Source organism: Sorex araneus, chromosome 2, assembly GCF_027595985.1.
Source record: "Sorex araneus isolate mSorAra2 chromosome 2, mSorAra2.pri, whole genome shotgun sequence".
Classification (NCBI taxonomy): Eukaryota; Metazoa; Chordata; class Mammalia; order Eulipotyphla; family Soricidae; genus Sorex; species Sorex araneus.
Window position 1 is genome coordinate 63,431,582 of NC_073303.1, and position 22,766 is coordinate 63,454,347.

The 22,766-nt window shown below is 37.7% G+C and overlaps 1 protein-coding gene across 1 annotated transcript in view; it reads right to left on the minus strand.

The window, feature by feature from the left end:
- CNBD1 (cyclic nucleotide binding domain containing 1) overlaps nucleotides 1–22,766 on the minus strand; it is a 364,454-nt gene that overhangs the window by 52,979 nt on the left and 288,709 nt on the right. Inside the window, exon 11 of the mRNA XM_055124427.1 lies at nucleotides 1,583–1,650. Within this exon, the coding sequence (XP_054980402.1) occupies nucleotides 1,583–1,650 (68 nt within the window). The remainder of the gene's footprint in view (nucleotides 1–1,582; nucleotides 1,651–22,766) is intronic.

Here is a 22,766-nt window from a genome sequence, read left to right on the forward strand (position 1 = left end):
AGAGCCCTGGCTCTGTAAATCTGAGAACCACCAGGTAAGAGTGCCCAAACCCAAACACACACACACACACACACACACACACACACACACACACACAGAGTTTAAGTATCAAAGTGGATGTGTAGATTTCACTGAGAATTAATACGAAAATTCATGAGGAACTCTGACTGTGAGGGCTGTACTGTACATATCTGACACTCAAACACCCCGTTTGCCCAAAGTCCCAATCCATTTCTTGCTCCCTTTGACAGTTCTTCCATTTTCCCAGATCACACGTTCATAGCCTGTTGTGTTTTAGAAACACCTAATCTAGTTATGTGTGATTTTGTAGCTTGCTCATTATAGTGTTTTTTCTTTCAATTTGAGTAAAACTATCAGGTCATCTGATCTCTGTAGATCCCTCTGTAATGTTATTGATGTAAACGTCTTCTTATTTTGCCTCATAGAATAAGCTTGTTTAATATTTAATCACATTTTAGTAAGAGTTATTAAATATTTTCACATTAACTAGTCAAACATGTTCTAATTCAGAGTGGTTCCTTAAGCTTTAACAGCATGTTATAACTTTTATAACATCTATTATAACTCAGAAAATATGTATGTTGCGACTACAAATATTATTTTATTCACATAAAATGAATGTTATGAACAAATATTGCATGCAGTTTTTTAAAACTTATCTCAATGGCAATACTGTTTTTTTAGAGTGTAAAATTATTCTACTGTAGTAAAAACAGTGTCAGGTGAGTCCTAATCTCTCAATCAGTTTTAAGAATATAGTAGCACATTGCTATTTATTGGCAAAAAGCATTTCAAATCTCTAAAACATACTCATCTTACACAATTACATTCTAGAAATTTTTCTCTTATATATAACTAAAAACAAAATTAATTAGAAATTCCATCTTTGCCGTATCCTACAAATCTGATCATCAAAATTCACCCTTTCTTATTAGATAGCACATAAAAGTGTAACCACCTAGTATTTGTCCCTAAGTGACCAGTTTGTTTCACTGACTATAATATTCTCAATATGTGCATATTGCAGTCATACAAAAGTATGAAATTAGTAGAGGGATGTGATTTTGTATTAGAACACATGCCATGCATATGTAGGAACTGGACTCAATTCCTAGACTAATCATTAATTAGTGTATTTACGCTGTCTTACCACCAGACACAAAGTCAACTCAAGTACATTAAAGATCTAACATAATATCTAAATCTATAAGGCTCTGGTGGAGTGAAGGACTGGAAATTTAGGTGAAACTATGTTATGTCAGACTTAAAATGTGGTATACTTTAGTAGAAACAAACTATAAAAGTTTTGCAATCAGTTATAAGTCTCCACGTTACTAAAAAAAAATCACATATGCAACATTAAGTTATGTAAGTATGTGGCTAGATTACTAAGAATTTTTTTAAAATATAGTACTCCATTATTCTCTGCAGAGTAGGTAATATTAAGCATTTTAATAGCAATGCCATTAAAGATTAAAGATTAAAATAGAATGTTTGTATTCAATTATTATGAATAATGCTAGTTATTATACTTTTCAGTTATTATATAAATCTTACTTACATCTGTCAGATGTCCAGAAGTTTGTCTAGTGTTTTTGAGCATATATTGTTGGGTAAACGTATCTAATGCTAAGGAAAAATCAAAGAAACTATTTAGAATATCATCAAAAGTAATATAAATAAGCAAAATGACCAAAACCTGAGATTCACCGGTCATATCTTTATCAATAGTTTTGTATAGAAAACAAAGTTAAATCTACTTTAGCAGTAATTTGTGCTACTTAAATTTACATTCAGACACAACCCAATCATCACGTAGAACTTTTGCATAAATTATGAAATCTAATTTGCATAATTTAACAGTTAGAAACTAGAATTTGTTTATTAGAAAATTTGTGTGGCAGACACTATTGGTGTCCTACCTAGAACCCACTACTTTATTTCTTGCCAGGATCACTTTAAAAACTAGAACCTTAAAACGACATATTTGAGACCTCTAAGTTCTTTGGGCATAGATATGAAGTCAAATGTAAATATTGATGATTCTCTTCTATAATTTTTCAGAATAAAAGTGAAATATGAATATTTCTGCTGGACAACTGAATCCACCAGGAACTTCATCAATGAGATTTAAGAGGAACTTTGTTAGGGACTTGAGCAATACTAAATTCCAGTACATAAAAACAGTCTTGATGGCAAGCTGCCATTTATGTTTTGGACAAAGTTGTGTTGGATTACAAAGCCTGCAGCAACATCTTGGATTCATAAAAATACAGCGCTGAAGGCTGCAGTCAACACGTGGAGGACAGCTGATTCGAGTCAGAATCTGACATCATTGAATAGCTTGCTTCTTCTGACATAATAAAACGTTCTCCTTTAAATCATCTTTCCTTTACTGCTGTCAAAAGCATCATAAATAACATATATACGTATAAATATCATAATATTTAGGACCATGGAAAGTTATATGTAATCTATTTTATTATCAAACATGTTGATTAGTTTTCCTAGGTAAGTTAAATAATCTTCATATAATTTTTCTTCAAATGTATGATTAAATTCACTGATATTTTAAGGTCAAAATGTCATTTTCATGCCTCAGAGATTGTACAGGGGTTAAGGTGCTTGCTTGCATGCTATCAAGCCCAGGCACTTTCAGGAGAGATCTCTGAGCCCAGAGTTAAGAAAAAGACTTAACACCACCAGAGGTAGTCCAAACAAACAAACAAACAAAAAAAAAAACAAAGAACAATTTCAATACAAAATATATGTCTTCAGTAAATCTATAAAAAAAAAAATCTTAGTTTGCTTAAAAGTCAATACTTAAAAAATCATTATGTAATTCAATATGCGCAAAAGTTGATCTAAATAAACAGCTAAAAGTTAAAACTCAAACCCATTTGATGGTTACAACATATTAAAGACAACTAAAGTAGATATAGCACTGTAGCACTGTCATCCCGTTGTTCATCAATGTTCATTGATTTGTTCGAGTGGGCCCCAGTAACATCTCTATTGTGAGACTTGTTGTTACTGTTTTTGGCATATGGAATACGCCACAGGTAGCTTGCCAGGCTGTGCTGTGCGGGCAGGATACCCTTGGTAGTTTGCCGAGCTCTCCAAGAGGGGTGGAGGAATTGAACCTGGACCGGACACATGTAAGGCAAAAGCCCTACCCGCTGTGCTATCGCTCCAGTCCAAAGAAGATATATATGCAAAGAATACATAAAAATAATGTAGCATACCCTAATGTTATAATGAGAATTGAATTTGAGATGAGAAATGTCCAAGAAAAAAGATGATAGACCTGGGCACTGAAAACTATATGATACAGTTCACTTAGCTACATTTATTCCCCATTATATTATTTGCTTATTTCCTCCATTGTCCTCATGTATAGAGCATCTAACATTGGAAATTCCAAACTATGCTTACCTAACACTGAAAATTTTGGAAACTAAGTTTAAGTACTTATGGCAATTATTTGTTGGGAAAAAATAATTGGTCTGTCCAAACCTTTTTATTTGTTTACTTTGGATTAATGCTGTGTGTGTGTGAGTGTGTGTGTGTGTGTGTGAATGCTATACATTTCTTTTCTGTTTAGAAGACAAAAAGACCTTAAAGCATTTTTTTATGGGTGTGTGAGACACAAATAAAATTGTAAAAGAAAGAACTAAAAGAAGTGTAAATTTCCAAATATATACCTGTTAAATGCTAGGCTTTATTGCAGATAAGTTTTATGTTATTTTGAGAAATGCTTATATAACCACTACAAGATAGACAACCTTCTAACAACTTTATAAATAAGCAATATGTTTCTCAGAAAATTAAGCAAGTGCATTACCAGGATTTTAGCCAAGTCAGTTTCAGTGAAAAAGTAGAAAATGGCTAATAGCCTCATTGAATGTCACAGTTTCTACTATTGGCTTTTTGTCAATATATGGCACATTTCAGGATTGCAGTGTCTCCCTCCCCATTTATGAACACGAAAGTACAAAACATAATTTGTTGAAACAGATGTGGTTTTATTAGTGAATTTCCCTTCTATAATTAGATGACCTCAATCTTAATGTTGCATTTACTAATTTGGAATTTCGGACAATATTAGATAAAATAATATAAAAGTAAGCTAAATGTTAAAATTATGCAGAAATGTGATGTGCCTAGAATATTCTCTTAACTTTTAAATTGTGTTTGAATATCAAATAATGATTGTATGGAACTGAAAGTCATTGAATAAACAGATCTATTTTGAGATGCAGTTGACTCTCATCACCTCAAGTATCTGACACAGATAGAGTTCAAAGTGGGCAGATATCTGAATTGCATTTGACTTTGACACACATAAAACTTTCCAATTCTTTTTCCAGTATTTTATCAAGCCATACTTTTGCAAAGGTGGGTGTAGCACACCAGGTGATTCCATTTCAGTAATTATGATAGCCATAAAAGAAATATTGTTTCCTTTCTTTATAGCTTCAGAGAAATCTCAGGAGGAACAGCTGAAAAAGTAATGTCAGATTGATCTACAGGAGATGATTCAAAGGATCCTGCTGTTAGCAGGTTTTCCTAAAGAAGAATTCCCACAAGAGTTGACATATTTTTATTATAGTTCTTACACAGAGCTCTGAAACCTCAGTAATCGTTACTGAAGTGATCCTGTCGGCTTCATTGAACAAAACATTGAAAAGTATAAAGTTTATGAAAAAATGTTATAAAATTCCTCATTTCCTCCAAACATTAGTGAGATATATTTTGAATGCCAAAATTTATTGAATAAATCTAACTTAACTGTGATAAATAGACAATTTGTATATTTCTGGATTAAGTATTCTAATTCTCACATAATGCTGCGTAACTTTTTCATACTCTTTGCCACTTTTTTAAGGCCTTTTATTTATGATATAATAATAGTATCAGGAATAAAACGTTTGACGTTCACATCAACCACCAATGTCAACATTCCTCCATCAATATTTCATATTTCACTCTACCCTCACACCCCACCCATCTGATAAACTCGTTTTAAATGTTTTATACTATGGTTTGGGTCATATGTTTACAACAATGTGGACAATTATGATTTTGAGGGACCTTTCCTTTCCTCCACCAAATCTAAGCCTCTCAAACAATGTCCTTAAGTCATTTCACGTCTGATTCATGCTTTCCCCCCCAGCCCTCCAGGACTGACTTGGTTGTCATTCTCAGTTTGTAATCCAGGTCCTGTTTCTCCATATCCCACAGAGTGAGAATATCTGACATCTGTACTCCCCATTTCTGCCTTGCTTTGCTTAATCTAATACCTTCCAGTCCCTCCACGGCATGATCTTTCCTTATGACTGCATAGTGCCCTAGATATACAACTTCTTTACACATTCATCTGTCACTGAATACTGGCGTTGTTTAATGTAAACACACGATTAATGTGCTAAGGCTGCAATACGCATAGATGTGCATGTGTATTTTCTCAGTAATGTATCTATATCTGTGGGACAGATACTAAGAAGTAGCATCACTGCTTTACAAGGAAGCTCAACTCTTTCTTTTTTGAGACGTTTTTATCTTGTTTTCCAGAAGCTGAACCAGGTAATATACCTACAAACACTGGTTATACCTGATGCTTTTGCTATATGCCATTCTCAATGGTGTGAGATAATAACCTCAGTGTCATTTTGATGTGCATTCTCCTAATAATAGTGAAAAGAATTACTTTTTCAGGGACTTGTCAGCTTCTGCAGTTTTTTTTAATAAGTATCTAAGATGGACTACCTTTTTTTTTTTTTTTTGACTCACACCCGACAGTGCACAGGATTTACTCCTGGCTTTGCACTCAGGAATTACTCCTGGAGGTGCTCAGGGGACCATATGGGATGCTGGGAATCGAACCCAGGTCGGCCGCGTGCAAGGCAAATGCCCTACCCGCTGTGCTATTGCTCCAGCCCCATAAGATGAACCACATTTTGATGGGGTCATTAGGATTTTGTTGCTGAGTTCTATGAGAGCTTTACATATTTTTATGTTAGTTTTTGATCTGATAAATTATGTGAAAACGTGATCTCCCTTTTGTCAGGCTATATCTTCTTATTCAAGCCTTCTTTTCTATTTTCTTTTGCATGAGGGAAAAAACTACTTAATTAGATTTATTCTTTGCCAAGTACACTATCAGAATTCAGGGTCAATTTGTAGGAAAAACAGAAACATAAGAAGAAGTAAAATGAAATAAAATAAAAATAACTAGAAGAAAATATAGAAAACCATATTCAAAAAGGTGGGGCAGACATATATTTCCTTCAAAGAATGCAGAAGGTTAGACTTGCTCCTCTGGCCTTCCAGGTGAGGTTAACCTCCTGGTTGTCATTCCTAGGAGATTTCTGGAATCAGAGCAGATTTCCTCCCTTCCAGATGGGTCTCAGCAGCCTCCAGACACCATCTGATATCTCCACAGGCTCACATTCACATATCCTGAACTGAGCGGGCAGAAAGGTCCCAACAAAACAGACTCATAGAAACACTCCAAGATGCTTTGTAACTGGGAATGGCAAAAACCAAAGACAGAGACAGAATACTGAAAAATCCACAAAGGAACTTACATACAAGGGAAAAACCATACAACTCACAGCAAATGTATCAAATGAGATTATACCTGTGACCTTGAGAAGAATGGTGGGATTGAGTAGAAATAAAACCACAAAACAAGCAAAAATATATCTGTGAAGTGAACACCTTACCTAAGAATCTATAACCTCACTCTATCCAGATATATTTTCATTCATATTTGAAGGAATTAAATACAGAGCTTCATGTATCTGCAACACTTTATGTAATCCATAGCCTTGAAAGCAGTTTTGGAAAAATCTCAAAAGAACTTATTTAAAGGACAAGACAAACTTGTGATAACTTTGCCATTGACTATGGCACTCACCTATGGCACTTGTGGTTGCTTGTACAACATTTAGAAAGATCTGGTGGTAGGTGTGTTGTTGGAATCATGCATACAAAATAAATTGTAAGTAGAATGATCACAAATCCTGCTACTTTATTTAAAATATTTTTTAAAAAGAACACAAAACTAAGACAGCAAAGTGGCTGGCTTTTACAAAGTCAATACACATTCTTATGTACAAATGATGAATCAGAGGAGAAAGAGTTCAAAGACTCTATCTCATTCAAAACAGTGTCCAAGCTGCAAGAAATGATGAAATCATGCAATCTGCTGCAACATGGTTGGAACCTGAGGATATCATGTTGAGTGAATGCAGAAGAAGAAAGACAAACACAGGATGATCTTACTCAGGTGTGGTATATAGAATACTGGAAGAGGAAATATACGGTAATAAAAGGCGGGTGCCTAAGATACCCTTGACTCCAGTGTTTAGAGAGAACAGAGAAGGAAATAATCAGGGTGGGGTGGGGGAGAAGAAGAGAACGTAAAGGAACAAGTTAGCAGGCATCAGGGCTGTAATTACACTGGTGAGATAGGCTAGTGGTATAGCCGTAGATCCAAAGCACAGACTCAATAAAACTGAAAACATGAGCTGCTTGAAACTTTGTTATGTGCTTGTCAAGTTGACGGGTAGGGATGAGGTGGACAGGGAATTTGGGAAAACTGCTGGAGGGAAGTTGACACCAGTGGTAGGATTGGAGAGGGAAAGAAATAGAGTGAAGTGGTAGAGAAGGAATAAATGAAAAGCAAAGGAGGCAGGTGCCAAGGGGACTCAGGTACCTTGGTGGGATTAAAGAATGACAGAGATAACTATCCAAACCACAGAGTCAACGACACTGAAATCATGAGACCCAAATGTTAATGACCAAATATAAAATGTGTCTGTCAATGCAAAGACTGGGGCTGGGATAAGAGCATAAACATGAGAATCTGGAGACACTGGTGGAAGGAAGTTGCCACTGGTGGAGGGATTGGGGATGGGACATTGTCAAAAGCCGAACTATGAATAACTTTGTAATTCACAGTGCTGAATAAAATACAATTTTGAATGCAATAAAGAAGTCGGGTATAAAGAAGTTATATATATATACATATATATATACAGATATATATATATATGAGTGCGATAAAATTAAGAATTCCCCATCTATGGATGAGAGAGCTAGTACAGCAGCCAAGGTGCTTGCCTTAATTCTGTTCAACAGGAGTGCAATCTCCAACACCCCACATGTTCTCTGAAACCCTCAAGGAGTGATCTTTTTTTTTCTTGGCTTTTTGGGTCACACCTGGCGATGCACAGGGGTTACTCCTGGCTCATGCATTCAAGAATTACTCCTGGTGGTGCTCAGGGAACCATATGGGATGCTGGGAATCAAACCCGGATCAGCCACATGCAAGGCAAATGCCCTACCCGCTGTGCTATTGCTCCAGCCCCTCAAGGAATGATCTTTGAGGACAGAGCTAGGAGTAAGCCCTGAGTGTGACTGCGTATGACCCGAGAATTAAAAAGAGATATTGATTATGGTACATATACCTGACTTATATAATTCTTTGAAAAATTATATAATTAGAATAACAGGCCACCCTATTTCAAATTAATTAAGAGACATTTCTTCAAAGAAGACATACAAATCACTAATAATTAAAGAGTATTAAACAACAATACACAGAAACACTGACATAGGCACCTGGGATGCCATGCACACAATGTGGAGGTTCACTCTTCAAGCCTGCGTCCTTCCTTGAACATCTATCTCCTCTGCTTTTCTCTGTTCCTTTGCTATTGTCTTTCCACTCTGGAAAAACTCCTGTTCTCTCTGAAACATGTACCTCCTTTCTCACCCCTCACATCTTTCCAATAAATCCATCTTGCTAAAAAAAAATGTTGAACAGAATAGTCAGATTCTACAATTTTTTAAATAAAACTTAAATAGAGCAAAACTTCAGTGAATTCATAAAGAATGGGGAACATCTTTGAATCTGAGGTTGTGGAAGTTACTGGAATGGGCCTTGGGAGATAGTCCAAAAGCCTGGTTTATTCACGTAGTTCTCAGTCTGGGTATGTGCACAGTCATAGACATAATCATCATCCCATTGATCATCAAGTTTCTCGAGTGGTCCCAGTAACATCTCCATTCTTCCTAGCCCTGAGATTTTAGAAGCCTCTCTTTACTCCTTCCCAACGGTGCAGCATTGGAGGATCTTTCAGGGATTACCCGGCGCTGGGGCAGTCCCTGGGTGTGACCACCTAGCTACTGGAAAATGGGGAATCTGGGTAGAAGAGGCCCAGTCCTGATCCAAGCAGGCTTGGAGGTCTCAGCCCCAGGTCCCACACACCTGGGTTCCTCTGCTGGTTCCTTCATGCATGAAGCTCGTCCAAACGTGCAGAGAGAGGCCTTGAGCATGGCTGTGGCTAGGCTCCGGAGGTCTTCAGCTTCGGAGCTCTGCTCAGGACGGGGAGGTAAACTGGAACCCACCCCCTACGAGGGGCTCCGGGAAAGACAGCCTGGCGAGGGGCAAGAGACTTTTTGTTGTTGATATCTCTGAATATTTTCACATATTTTAGAATTCCTATGACTTCAATTAATGCTGAGATAAGTAGTTTAGCTGATGTCCTTGAATGCTGTTCTTTAAATGACTGGTCTTCTAAATCCTTCTTGATTGCATAATTTTCTAAATGAATAAGTACATATTTTAAATGATAAAAATAATCAAATAGAGTTTGTAGATCTCTGAATCCTAAAAGAAAAAAATCTATGCTTTAATGTCCAGAGAGTAATGTATTGAAAGTTAGATGCAAATGCGTAGGGGTTTAATCTTGACAGTTTATGATTAATGATATCAGAAAACAGACTGCTGGTGCTTACTGGCTCTAAATACTTCACTGGTGAAACAGACACCAATACTTCAAATGCTTTCATTATGAGCCACAATAGAATTTGAGGTATTTTCAAAATCTTTGAAAAAGTGGCCTCATATCATTTGCTCCAGAATACTGAATGTACATTTTTCTTCTGCTATTGACATTTTCCAGTTGCATTTCATGCCAAATAAATTGTCATATCTCAGTGATAAAGTTTTTAAAAGATCCATAGGATGAGTAATGCTTTCAATGTCTCCCCAGCCCTTCATATTACTTCCATGTGTTGGTGATTCAACCTTCCAGTCGTCTATTAAGTTAGGTAATTCACAAAATTAATGATTATGAAAAGTGGTAACTTCCAGATTAGGTAAGAGTAATTAATTCATGAATTATTGCTAAATACAAGTCATACTCATTTATGATCCCATAATAAAATCAAAGGAAAATCAAAACTTTATGATGTTTATTTCAGAAATATTACTTTAAGGAGCATCATATTTTCATCAAATTACCTTTTAAGAAAAATTACTATAACAATATCCACTAACATGCCAAGAACTTTCCATGTACTATTTCTGATCTCCAAAATTACTCTTTAATAGCAAAAGTTATTGCCATATAATTAAAAATTACAAGGGTTTAAACAGATTAAGTACTTGACTAAAAACAAATTACATGGCGTCCAAGCATTTGAGATTGGGTTTTCACTCCATATTCTATCAGCCCTCAAGGCTGCATTTATTTTGTTCTACAATTTCCCTCCCCATCATTAGAAATATTAAATCTCATGCAGTAGGTCTTTGTATGTTTAAAATAAATGAAAAAATTTTTTTCTTCATCCAGAGGTGTGACAAAAATGATGAGTCATAAATTATTTCCTGCCTTTTCCCAAGTATATCATGCAGGTTACAATCAAAACAATCTCCCAAAACCAGCAGACAGGATTCTAGACAAAGAAATGCACAGATAGGAAGCAAAGATCTCAGAAGACCTACTCCCAGGATGTTGCAAGCAGTAGTTTGAGAGAAACATTGCCACCTACAGGAAAGACGTGAAAAGACATGCTGTAGATGCTCAGCCCAAAAGTTTGGTGACTCCTTATTCTTAAATTCCACTAAACATTGACCATTCTACCTTTCTAGAAAATGTAGACAGATAAATATCAGCTTGAACACAGATAAGCATACAGTGGATACTACCGACCCACTTGTCTAAACAGGGCACAACTTAAATTATGTTCATTTAAGAAGCAGGCCAGGCTAGTGCAGGGAACGCAGCTGAGAAAGGTACAGTTCACAGCTTGCATGCTTGAGCCCACACAGCCTATCCCCTGGGAGGAACAGCTACTGAGAGGAACTCCTGCAGGCACCCCGGTGTCACTGGGGAGGTGCCTATTAAAAAAAAATCATAACTATGGAGTCGGAGTGATAGTACAGTGGGTACGGTGCTCGTCTTGCACTCAACCAACGAGGGTTCGATCTCCGAAATCCCATTTGGTCCATCAAGTGTCCCAGGAGTGATTCCTGAGTGCCAGGGCCAGGAGTACTCCCTGAGCACTGCCTGGTGTGGCTCAAAAACAAACTAGAGAGAGACATGAAAGAGAGAGAGAATCACACCTAAAAGCTAGACAGACATCTCTATTTTAAGTCTGCTCTGAGTTTTATCAATTGCAAGAAATCCAACCACAAGAAAACTAAGTAGCTCTCACTCAAATAATTTCGACTTTATCAGTCTCATCCTGTTAAAATTGGAGTAGATGTTGAGGCAAAGAGGACTCAGTATTCAGTGTTACTGAGACCAAGAAACAAAGGTGCTGAAGAGACACAAGAAGACGGGCAACAAATTCATTTGCAAGTCCAAAGAACAAGCTGAAATAAGGGCAGGGATGGAAAGAAATGATCAATCCACTTCAGAATCACTGTAGCTTAATCAAACACAAAAAGCATTAATTCCAGATTGTATTGCCTCCTAAACAAACTCGTCCAACTTTTGAAGTGATCCCTGTTACCTGCCCCCTGCCGGATTGAGCTCACATACTTCTTGACATAAAAAATTTCCACTGCAGTGACCTCCCTGCCCTCTCCCTCCCTATTGATCTCACACTGTCCCTCGTGATGTGCTTTTGTTAGTTCTCTGCTGGGGCCCTCAGCAGAATCCTGGCAACGTTTTCAGTCTCTAATGGGGGCCCTTGGTGGATCTGGACATCTGAAGCATATACTCAAATGAACATCCTGACAGAAAATTATGGGCATTTACACTTGAAATAGTCGCATTTTTACGTAAATAAATCGCCTAGGGGTGACTGAAGGGAAGGCTTTCAGAAGTGGGGTACTGTTACTCCAATCATTGTTCACAAGAAAATTTTCTTTGGACGGAATACATCTAGGGATCCAAATAACAGTGAAGACATAAATTATGAGTGCTACAACATATAATACACTTTAAAATTGTGTTAAGGTATTTGCTAGACTTAGTAAATATAATAAAATAAAAAGGGGAAGAGGAGCTGAAAGACAATAATAATAGCAATGGGACCAGGAAGATAATAGAAAGGTTGAGGCACTTGACTAACATGTGTCTAAGCCATGCCCCCCAGGGCTGTATATTACCACCATCAGATAAGACCCTGAGCCTGGAGATTCGAGTCCCCCAAATGCTTCACCTTCCAGAAGAAGTAACAGTGACTAAAATAAGAAGAGTAGCAGAGATAAAGACTACTTCTATTCATAGATGTTGGCCAGTGAGCTAGATAATTAGTATACATCATTGTATATGATCATCTAAGAATAAAAAAATACTAAAGTCATGGCTTATTTCAATATAATTTTCATAAAACCTCCAGAATAAGCTTGCAGTAGATCTGCTTTATGTTTGTTTACTTGGCTAGAGCCCATCAGCAAAGGTCATATTTCTGCAAAGTCTTTGAATGCAGAAATTTCTGGTTTTTCATACTACGTTTTTTTAACTAATCAACCCTCTGGTTCATTAATTAATCCACTAATTCAAAATTCATTTTAATTCAATTATGTTATTCAAACAAATTAATTATGTTTGAATTAATAATAAATCTTCTCTTCCTTTTCTTCCTTTTCCCTTCCATTCCCTCTTTTTCTTCCTTCTTTTCTTATTTCTTTTTTTCTTTTTGATCCATTTCCAATGTTGTTCAGGGTTTACTCCTGACATTGTGCTTACAGGTATTGGGGAACAGTTTTTTCCCCTAATGTGTCCAGACACGTTGGGTACCGGGTCCGGGCAGACATGGGGCGAAGGATGACAGGTTCACGGAGAAACCACTCTGAGAGACAGCTGATGTCCGCTCTGTCTATTGCCAGATATACGCATATTTTATCGGGGGTCTTGGCTTAAGGGGACGGCCCAATCACATCAAGTTTAGCATTGCTGACCTATCACGTTCCCGACTCAGCTTTGCCTCGGCCCAATCCCAACTAGGGCTCGATGCTGCTGCGAGGAATGAGTCTTGAGGGGGACGTGAGACGCAAGGCCGGATGCCGGGTGCTGGTAAAATGCGCCCAGACACTCCCTACTGGGTCACTATGCAGGGACAGGTCTCACCTGCTACGCGGGGACAGGTCTTACCTGCTCTGGCGCCTGTTGCCAGGCTCCACAATCAATCACTCCTGGCAGAGCTCAGGGGACCATATGCAGTGTCAGGCATTGAACTAGGCTGGGTCACATGGAAGCCAAGCACTTAACCCCTGTACCCTCTCCAGTCCCAGACACATGTAACCCAAAACATGGGCCATGAGTTTATCATCCAGGCTATAGTCTAGAGATACTTCAGATGAAAAATCATTGATCTAGAATTAACTGGCAAACTTCTAAATAAATCAATTTTTCAACCCACTTTCTATGAAAATACTACTTTCAGAATTAGTATTTCTGAATACTAATTCAAAAAAAATTTCTGAAAAAGAATTTCAGAATATGGAGAAAAAAAGAAAACTTGCATTTTGTTGTTTCTTGTATGGGACACACCCTGAAATGCTGGGGGAAGAGAGAACTTCACACATTATGAGTTGAATTGAGGATCTGACACAAACTCAGCATGTGCTGGAAAACTTGAGCCATTTCCCTGGATTAAAAAAAAATTACTTTTAAGGCAAATTTTGGCCAAAGTTGAAACCACTTGGTTTCAACTAAATATTTAAAGATATATCTAAATATATCTAAAGAAATATCTAAAGAAAATTTAGAAGTGCATACATTTTTCCTCAATAAAAATATTATTTTATTTTGGATAAAATTAGTTATTTTTTAAAAAGAGATATGAAAACTATTTTGAAGATAAAAAATTTCAGACCTTCACTAGAATGAAGAGCTACACCTGGTGCTATTTCAATAATGATGTATAGCAGCTTGCCTACTTTCCAATATGTCAATGATAAAGATAATAAACCAATTCAGAGACAGAGGCAAAGAGGTAGGTAACAGTAGAAGGAAGAAAATGTCCTCAAAGAAAAATTTCTGAGAGTGGGCCCAGAATATGCACGCAGGATTCTGAACACATTCATCTTATTTTTTGCATGTCTTAAGCTCACCGACCGCATAGTAAAAATAATATAAAAGAAGACTGTGTTTTCACCTTCTCTAGACTTCATCCTGAAGGATGTCCCATGAACCAGCTTCTCTGCCCTCTGCTGCCCTCTTCTGCCCTCTTCTTCCCTTCCTTTCCTCTAAAGTTTCTACTTTGTCTTCCATCCTCTGCTTTCCATCTTGGCTCCCTGAGAACACGAACCTGAGTGAGCTAAATCACCAGCATTGATAAGAAATAATTCCTGTCATCTAAAATCTATATGTTTAAACTGTGGGTTGTGACCCCATGTCGGGTTGTGTCACTATGTGGGGGCTCATGAAAAATTTGGTAGCTGCATAAGCTTCTCTGCATACAATTACCAACAGGTAATTCAAAACCAAGGATGTAATGAGTCTGGGGGGTTTCTGACAAAGGTTGCTGATGTTGAATTTCTCAGGTGAAAAGGAACCAGGGGGAGAAAAGCTTAAGTTCCTAATCCAGAACCATTTTGGTACTTTCATGTCTGGTTGGAGAACTTCATCTCCAGTTTTCACACTGATTGGTTAAAGTTCCCCTGCATTTCCTTGGAACACAATTCAGCAGCTCCTCTGTAACTTGCAGTACCTTTCTTTGAGAGTTTTGGGGGTGTATAAAGCGACTCTTCATTAGCTGCACTTTCAGCAGGAAGAAGCTTTCTAAGTGTCTATCCTGCCATTATATGGGGACAACTTGCCAGCCTTCTCTGCTCCCACATAGCCACCAACTAAAGGGAACAGCAGTGTAGACCCTGGGGCCGCTAAGCCCTTTACTTGACCTACTGTAGCCCATTGGAATTATCAGTATATCAAACCTGAAATTGAAATTTCCAAATATTTTCAGTATGTAATAAATAAAATATAAAATATAAAAATAAAATTTTAAAAACTCAACATTTTAGTTAATTTGGATAACAAAATAAAGAAAATCTTTTACAAAAATTGTCCTTCCTTTGTACATTTTCTACAGAATTATCGATGCTCTTCCTTTCTTGAAAACTCTTGATGACCATAATAAAGCAAGAGGCACTAATAGAGCTGAAAAGGGAATCAACAGGTGACCCTGAAATCAGATGATGGTACCCAGAGCTGTCAGTGCTTTAGGATACACACCTCGAATCTAGCATCCTTAGGACTAGAAGAAGTGTGTCAATTTGGCTTTAAAATTCTTGATTTCTTATTTCTGTAATTCATATTAATATAGGAAGAAACACAGTAATAGCAAAATCATTCCTTCTTGATTGCATCACCTCAAGTTAAAAGGCGTAATAATAAAGAAACAAAATTTTTAAAAAAGCACCCTTATTATGAACACATAACTGAAAATAAATAACTATTTTTTCATCTTTGAACCCCAGGAGGAAGAGAATCTCCTTGATTTAGTAACTAAATATCAAAGAATATCAATCTAGCCGAAACTGGGCCAAAGATCAATGTTAGACAAGAACAAACAATCTTTGACCCAAAGCTTAAACAATAAAATTTCTAGTTAATCCCTCTCCTTGGAGCAGAAAGAACAGTCTTCCTCATTTTATACTTCCCCCAAACCTTAACCCTTACTTCGTTTTGGTTTGTAGGTAAGATGGAGGGAGTATGCCTCAGGGAAGCAGCCTTGAGCTGACTTTCTTTTCATTCTGGAGCCCAAAGATCAGCCTTTCTTCCCTATAACCTCCCCGAAACGTTGTTTTTGAGACCACACAGACAAGATGGCGAATCTGAGGATAAATCTTCCATCTTCTTTACCCTCCCAGCTTGTTCTACCCACCACCGTGTCTCTCTTCTGATTAGATCTTGAGAGGGAGTTGAATGGGGACTTTGTGGTTATATGACAAGTAGGAAAAAAAATATTTCATTGTGGAAACAATTTTCTGCTCACAGAAGAAACGATAGGTTTGAAACTTGTAGCAGTAAAATCTGGGAATTTGTTTTAGATTTAGTACTTCTCTTGGTCTGAAAAGAATATTAATAACAGAGTTAATATCCAATAAGTCACGGAGAAACTTTAAAAAGTGCAAGTGGGAGCCCTCAGGCAAAAATATGTTTACCGCTTAATGTACTGAAAATGGGTGACATGATGAATTTCTGAGATCAGAAACTTCTGAGACAGAAGAAATATACAACCCAATAGGCCTCCGTGAGACTTCTAATGATGGAAGGTATACTTAGAATACAATAAAGGAAGATGGATCAGATTTAAAGAAAAGATGGATTATGTAAAAAGAGCTATATCTTTATGGAAATGCCTGCAATTTAAGTAGAAATATGTCGAGGAACATTTGAAAACTTTAAGAAGGATCATCAGAATATACATTTAGTACAGAATTCTACACAGTTCAAACAGGTATGGGAAGTTTCTATTTCTGATAAAGATTTTTAAAAATCTGGCTAACCCATAAGCTTTTATGAAACTAGAAAGTTTCTATTTTTTCTGGCAGTCCATTCTAAAAAATAAGCACCCACACTTACCAGCACAAAAGGGAAAAATGGGATGATTTCAAATATGGATAAAAGAGTTTAATTTGAGAAAGTTTAGCTTTAAAAAATACACATATACTATAGATCTGCAGAAGAAATACAATATGTGAAGATATAAATATTTCAAGTGTATTTATATAACAAGGATTGCTTGTAGAAAGTATCTGATCATAATACAATTTGATTAAATAAAAAAAAAACCTGACCCTTAAAAACATATGGTAACATTAATAATAAGCAAATAGTCAATTAATAGCAACAGAAATGAAGGCAAGTCCAAAATTATTATGAGGTAAGCAGTGGAGGTGAAAGAGCCACAAGCAACGGTATTCATAAAGCCGTAAAACCAAGAAATGTTTGGAGGTACAAGATAGAATGTGAACAGTAGTTACCTTGCTGCAAGCCAGAGGCTCAAGATTCAAGAAGCGAGATCAAAGACTAAGTCCAGACCTCTCAGGACCGTTCAATAGGGAAAAATGCCCTTGATCAGACTGCGTGGATGAAGAAACCACCAGAGTTAAAAGCCTTTTTTCTTGAGATCAAGGAAATAGATGAGCAGGATTTGCGGGATCCCAGATAAGCCCCTCTACCACGTGACCTGCGGGTGACATGACGTGGCTCTGGAGGGCTTCTGCGCGTCAGGTGTGGCTTTGGGGGTCAGCAGCATGGCAGAGCCTGGCAGCGCTGCACGCTCAGGCCTTGGCGGTGAGTATCCAGACGAAGTCGGAGAAATATAACCGGAAATGGTGTCCTGACTCACTGAACAATGCTTATAAGGACCCAGCACCCCACCCAGCCCCAATAAACAGTCATTTCTCCTTGAAGGCATCCAGCAATGGCTCATAGCAATGATTTTTATCTTCACAGAGAACCGCAAGTAAAGGCAGCTGGGAAAACAAAAACAAAAACACACAACCACCTTCCCAAAGCACCTTGGCACTCTATTTGAATGAGATTATCTATGCCCTTTCCCGTGGGAGAAAATTTTCCTTTATTTTATGGAATCTCTTTTTTTTTCTTTTCTTTTCTTTTCTTTTTTTTCTTTTCTTTTCTTTTTTTTCCTTTCCTTTTCTCCTTTCTTTTCTTTTCTTTTCTTTTCTTTCCTTTTGTTTTTTATTTCAGTACTCAGGGCTGGAGTGATAGCATAGCGGGTAGGGGATGTGCCTTGCATGCAGCCGACCAAGGTTTGATTTGAAGAGCCCTGCAAGCTACCGAGAATATCCCACCCGCTTTGCAGAGCCTGGTAAGCTCCCCGTGGTGTATTCTATATGTCAAGAACAGTAACAAGTCTCGCAATGGAGACATTACTGCTGCCCACTCGAGCAATTCGATGAACAATGGGACGACAGTGCTACTTATGTTTTGTACACAAAATTGCCATATGAAACTCTAGATGCTTGTGAAGTTGTGGCTGTTTACTAACCTTTTAAAAGGTAGCTTTTGAGGGCTGGTGTGACGGTAGAGGGGCTTGGGTCATTGCCTTACACAGGGCCCACCTGGCTTTGATCCCCAGCACTCCATAAGGCTCCTGAACTTTGTTGAGAATAGTTCCTAAGGGCAAAGCCAGGAGTAACCCCTGAGCATCACTGCGTGCAGCCCCCCCCCCCCGCGCTCCACCCTCCTTCCTGGGTGGGGGGAACTTTAAAAAAAGAAAAAAGGTAGCTTTTGTTCCCCTGATACTGTACTGGCACGCCTCATGCTGGTTCCTTCCCGATTCCTATGTAATGCATCTCTGCCTCATGCTGGCCTCTCACTGGCTCTGTCTCTGGAAGTCCACTGCTGGCCTCCTCTCGGTTGCTCACCGCTGGTCTCCTTGGCCTGCATCTCAAGGCCCAGGACCCTGAGGCTCTTGGTCCCTTTGATTGTCTTTAGTTCTCAGGCCACATGGGTGAGAAGAGCTGCTTCAGCGCCATCTGTTCAGGCCACAGGGGAGGAGTGAAAGGGAAGTGGTCTGCCTCCACTTCCCCCTTGTGTTACAATTTCACTTAGACTCTTCCTCGTTTATCTGACTGGCTATCCCTGGCTAGGGGATATTTAAAACAATCTAAAACAACCAATTCCATGATCTAGATTACCTGATACTCCTTCGCTACTCTCTTCACCTCCACCACAAAGTTTTAGCACTTAGCAAAAGTTGCTGAATATCATTTATCTTACTTTAATTTCTTGCACAATTGCAAAATTATGATAACCTTACTTTAGAAAAGCGTTGCCTTGTTAGGGAATCATATCAAAGTGACAGCTGAAATAATACATATAAGTAGGAAAATTAGTATCTGGAAAAGTTAAACAAGCATGTCAAGTTATGAGATGCAATTTACTCCTCCTACTATATAAATGCTATTTATAATACCTGCTCAATTCTAAGGAACATAAACTTTGTAACTCTAAAGTAATGGGGAAAAAATGTGGAAAATGCAGAATGCATAAAGCAGGAGGATATTGCCACATTAAAAAACTGTACTATAAACCAAAAATAATTAATACAGTGTGATTTTCAAGGAATGATACACGAATCCAGATATAAGCCAGTACATATATTTTTCTAAATGTACCTAAACCAAATGGCAGACAATTACACACAGAGAACTAAGGAAATCAACCAACAATAGTTGGGGAAAATAAATGATCTCTGCAGTATATGAAAATAATTATAATCTAGAGAACTATATATAAAACAAAATCTATAGTACAAAACTGAAAACCTAAAATTAGAAAAGTGGCAAATGATCTAACAATTAAAACATTTCCAGCAAATACAGGACAAAGAAATAGCGCTATTAAAACTGACCAAGGCATTCGGAGCCTGATTCAATATTTGAAAGATAAAAATTTGTGTAAGGATAGTTGCTGAAAGTGTTGAAATAATATCCCCTGATTTTGTCATAGAAGACAAATGCTAATTAAAATCTTCATTTTCTACAAAGGAGCACCCCTCAGATTTACGGCCGATCTGTCAGAAGAAACCCTCCGAGCCCGAAGACAATGGTGGGACATAGTGAAAAAATTCAACGAAATGAATGCCTCACCAAGAATACTTTATCTGGCTAAACTCTCACTCAAACTCGAAGGAACCATACACTACTTCTCGGATAAACAACAGCTCAGGTCCTTCATAGACTCAAAACCAATCTTGAAAGAAGGTCTAAAGGGGCTACTGTAAGACAAGGAGGAGCCCCATAAGAACAACAAATCCCACAGAAAGATGACACAAAACCACATCACAATAATCTCTCTCAATGTCAATGGCCTAAATGCACCTATCAAGAGACACAGAGTGGCTAAATGGATCCGGAAATTAAACCCAACATTCTGTTGCCTGCAAGAAACACACCTGAACAAACAGAGTAAACATAGACTCAAAGTCAAAGGATGGAAAACAATCCTCTAAGCAAACAACCCCCTTAAAAAAGCTGGAGTGGCCATCCTGGTATCCGACAACATAGATTTCAGGATGAAAAAGATCAAAAGGGACAGCGAAGGTCATTTTCTGTTTATCAAGGGATATGTACAACAGGAAGAAATCACACTCTTAAACGTATATGCTCCTAACAAACGACCGGCTAAATATTTAAAACGACTCCTAACAGACTTCAAAGAGGACATCACTAACAGCACAATTGTAGTCGGAGACTTCAATACGGCCTTATCACCTCTAGATAGATCCACAAGAACAAAACTCAACAAGGAAACACTGACCCTGAATGAAGAAATTGAAGAGAGAGGCCTAATAGACCTATACAGGGCCTTACACCCCAAAAAGAAAGAATACACATTCTTTTCCAGTGCACATGGAACATTTTCAAAAATAGACCATGTACTGGGCCCCAGAACATACCTCAATAGAATCGGAAAAATAGAAATTGTATCAACCATCTTTTCAGACCACGATGCGCTGAAGATAGAAGCTAACCACCCACAAATACGGAAAATCAAATCAAACACCTGGAAATTAAACAATTCCATGTTGAACAATGAGTGGGTCAAGAAGGAAATCAAGGAAGAAATCAAAAGATACTTAGAAACAAATGAGAATGAAGACACGAGCTACCAAAACCTATGGGACGCAGCTAAAGCCGTGTTAAGGGGAAAATTTATAGCTCTCCAAGCATTCCTCAGGAAGGAAGAAAGGACCCACATAGATAGCTTGACTTCAGGACTCAAGACCCTAGAAAAGGACCAGAAAAAGGACCCCAAACCAGACCGAAGGAAAGAAATAATAAAAATTAGAGCAGAAATTAATGACATCGAAACCAAAAAAACAATCCGAAAGATCAATGAAACAAAGAGTTGGTTCTTTGAGAAAATAAATAAGATTGATAAACCGCTAGCAAGTCTCACAAAGAAAGAAAGAGAGAAAACTCTAATAAATCGAATCAGAAATGAAAAGGGGGACATCATAACAGAAACCAGTGAGATTCAAAAGATCATTAGAGACTACTTTGAAAGTCTTTACGCCACAAAAAAGGAGAACCTAAAAGAAATGGATGGATTCCTTGATTCCTACAATCTCCCAAGACTGAAGAAAGAAGACCTGGAATACCTGAATAGACCCATCAATGTTAAGGAAATTGAAACGGTAATCAAAAACCTCCCCAAAAACAAAAGCCCAGGCCCAGATGGTTTCACTGGCGAATTCTTCCAAACATTTAAAGAAGACCTATTGCCTGTTTTCCTCAAACTTTTCCAGGAAATTGAAAAAACAGGAACTCTCCCAAACAGTTTCTATGAAGCACATATCTCCCTAATACCAAAAGCAAACAAAGACACCACTAAGAAAGAAAATTACAGACCAATTTCCCTGATGAACACCGATGCGAAGATCCTCAACAAAATACTAGCAAATAGGATCCAACAACTCATCAAAAAGATCATACATCACGACCAAGTGGGATTCATCCCAGGGATGCAAGGATGGTTTAACATTCGGAAATCAATCAACATAATCCAGCATATCAACAAAAGTAAAGATAAAAACCATATGATCATATCAATAGATGCAGAGAAAGCATTTGACAAGATCCAACATCCTTTCATGATGAAAACCCTCGCCAAAATGGGGTTTGGAGGAACTTTCCTCAAGATAGTCGAAGCCATCTATCACAAGCCTACGGCAAGCATTATCCTCAACGCGGAAAAACTAAGGGCCTTTCCTCTGAGATCAGGCACAAGACAAGGATGCCCACTCTCACCACTCCTCTTCAATATAGTACTGGAAGTACTTGCGATAGCTATTAGACAAGAAAAAGAGATTAAGGGCATCCAGATAGGAAGGGAAGAAATCAAACTCTCAATATTTGCAGACGACATGATACTATATCTAGAGAAGCCTAAAACCTCTACTAAGAAACTCTTAGAAACAATAGACTTATACAGTAAAGTTGCAGGCTACAAAATCAATACCCCAAAATCCATGGCCTTCATATATGCAAACAATGAGGCAGAGGAAAGGGACATGAAAAAAGCAATCCCATTCACAATCGTGCCCCAGAAAATCAGGTACCTCGGAATCAGCTTAACCAAGGAAGTAAAAGACCTTTACAAAGAAAACTACATAACGCTACTCCATGAAATCAAAGAGGACATGAGGAAATGGAAACATATACCCTGCTCGTGGATAGGGAGAATCAATGTTGTCAAAATGGCAATACTCCCTAAAGCATTATACAGATTCAATGCGATCCCTATAAGTATACCCATGACATTCTTCAAAGAAATGGATCAAGCAATCCTAAAATTCATATGGAATAACAAACGTCCAAGGATAGCTAAAACAATTCTTGGGAAAAAGATGATGGGAGGCATCACCATCCCCAACCTCAAACTTTACTACAAAGCAGTAACAATTAAAACAGCATGGTACTGGAACAAAGGCAGAGCCGTAGACCAATGGAA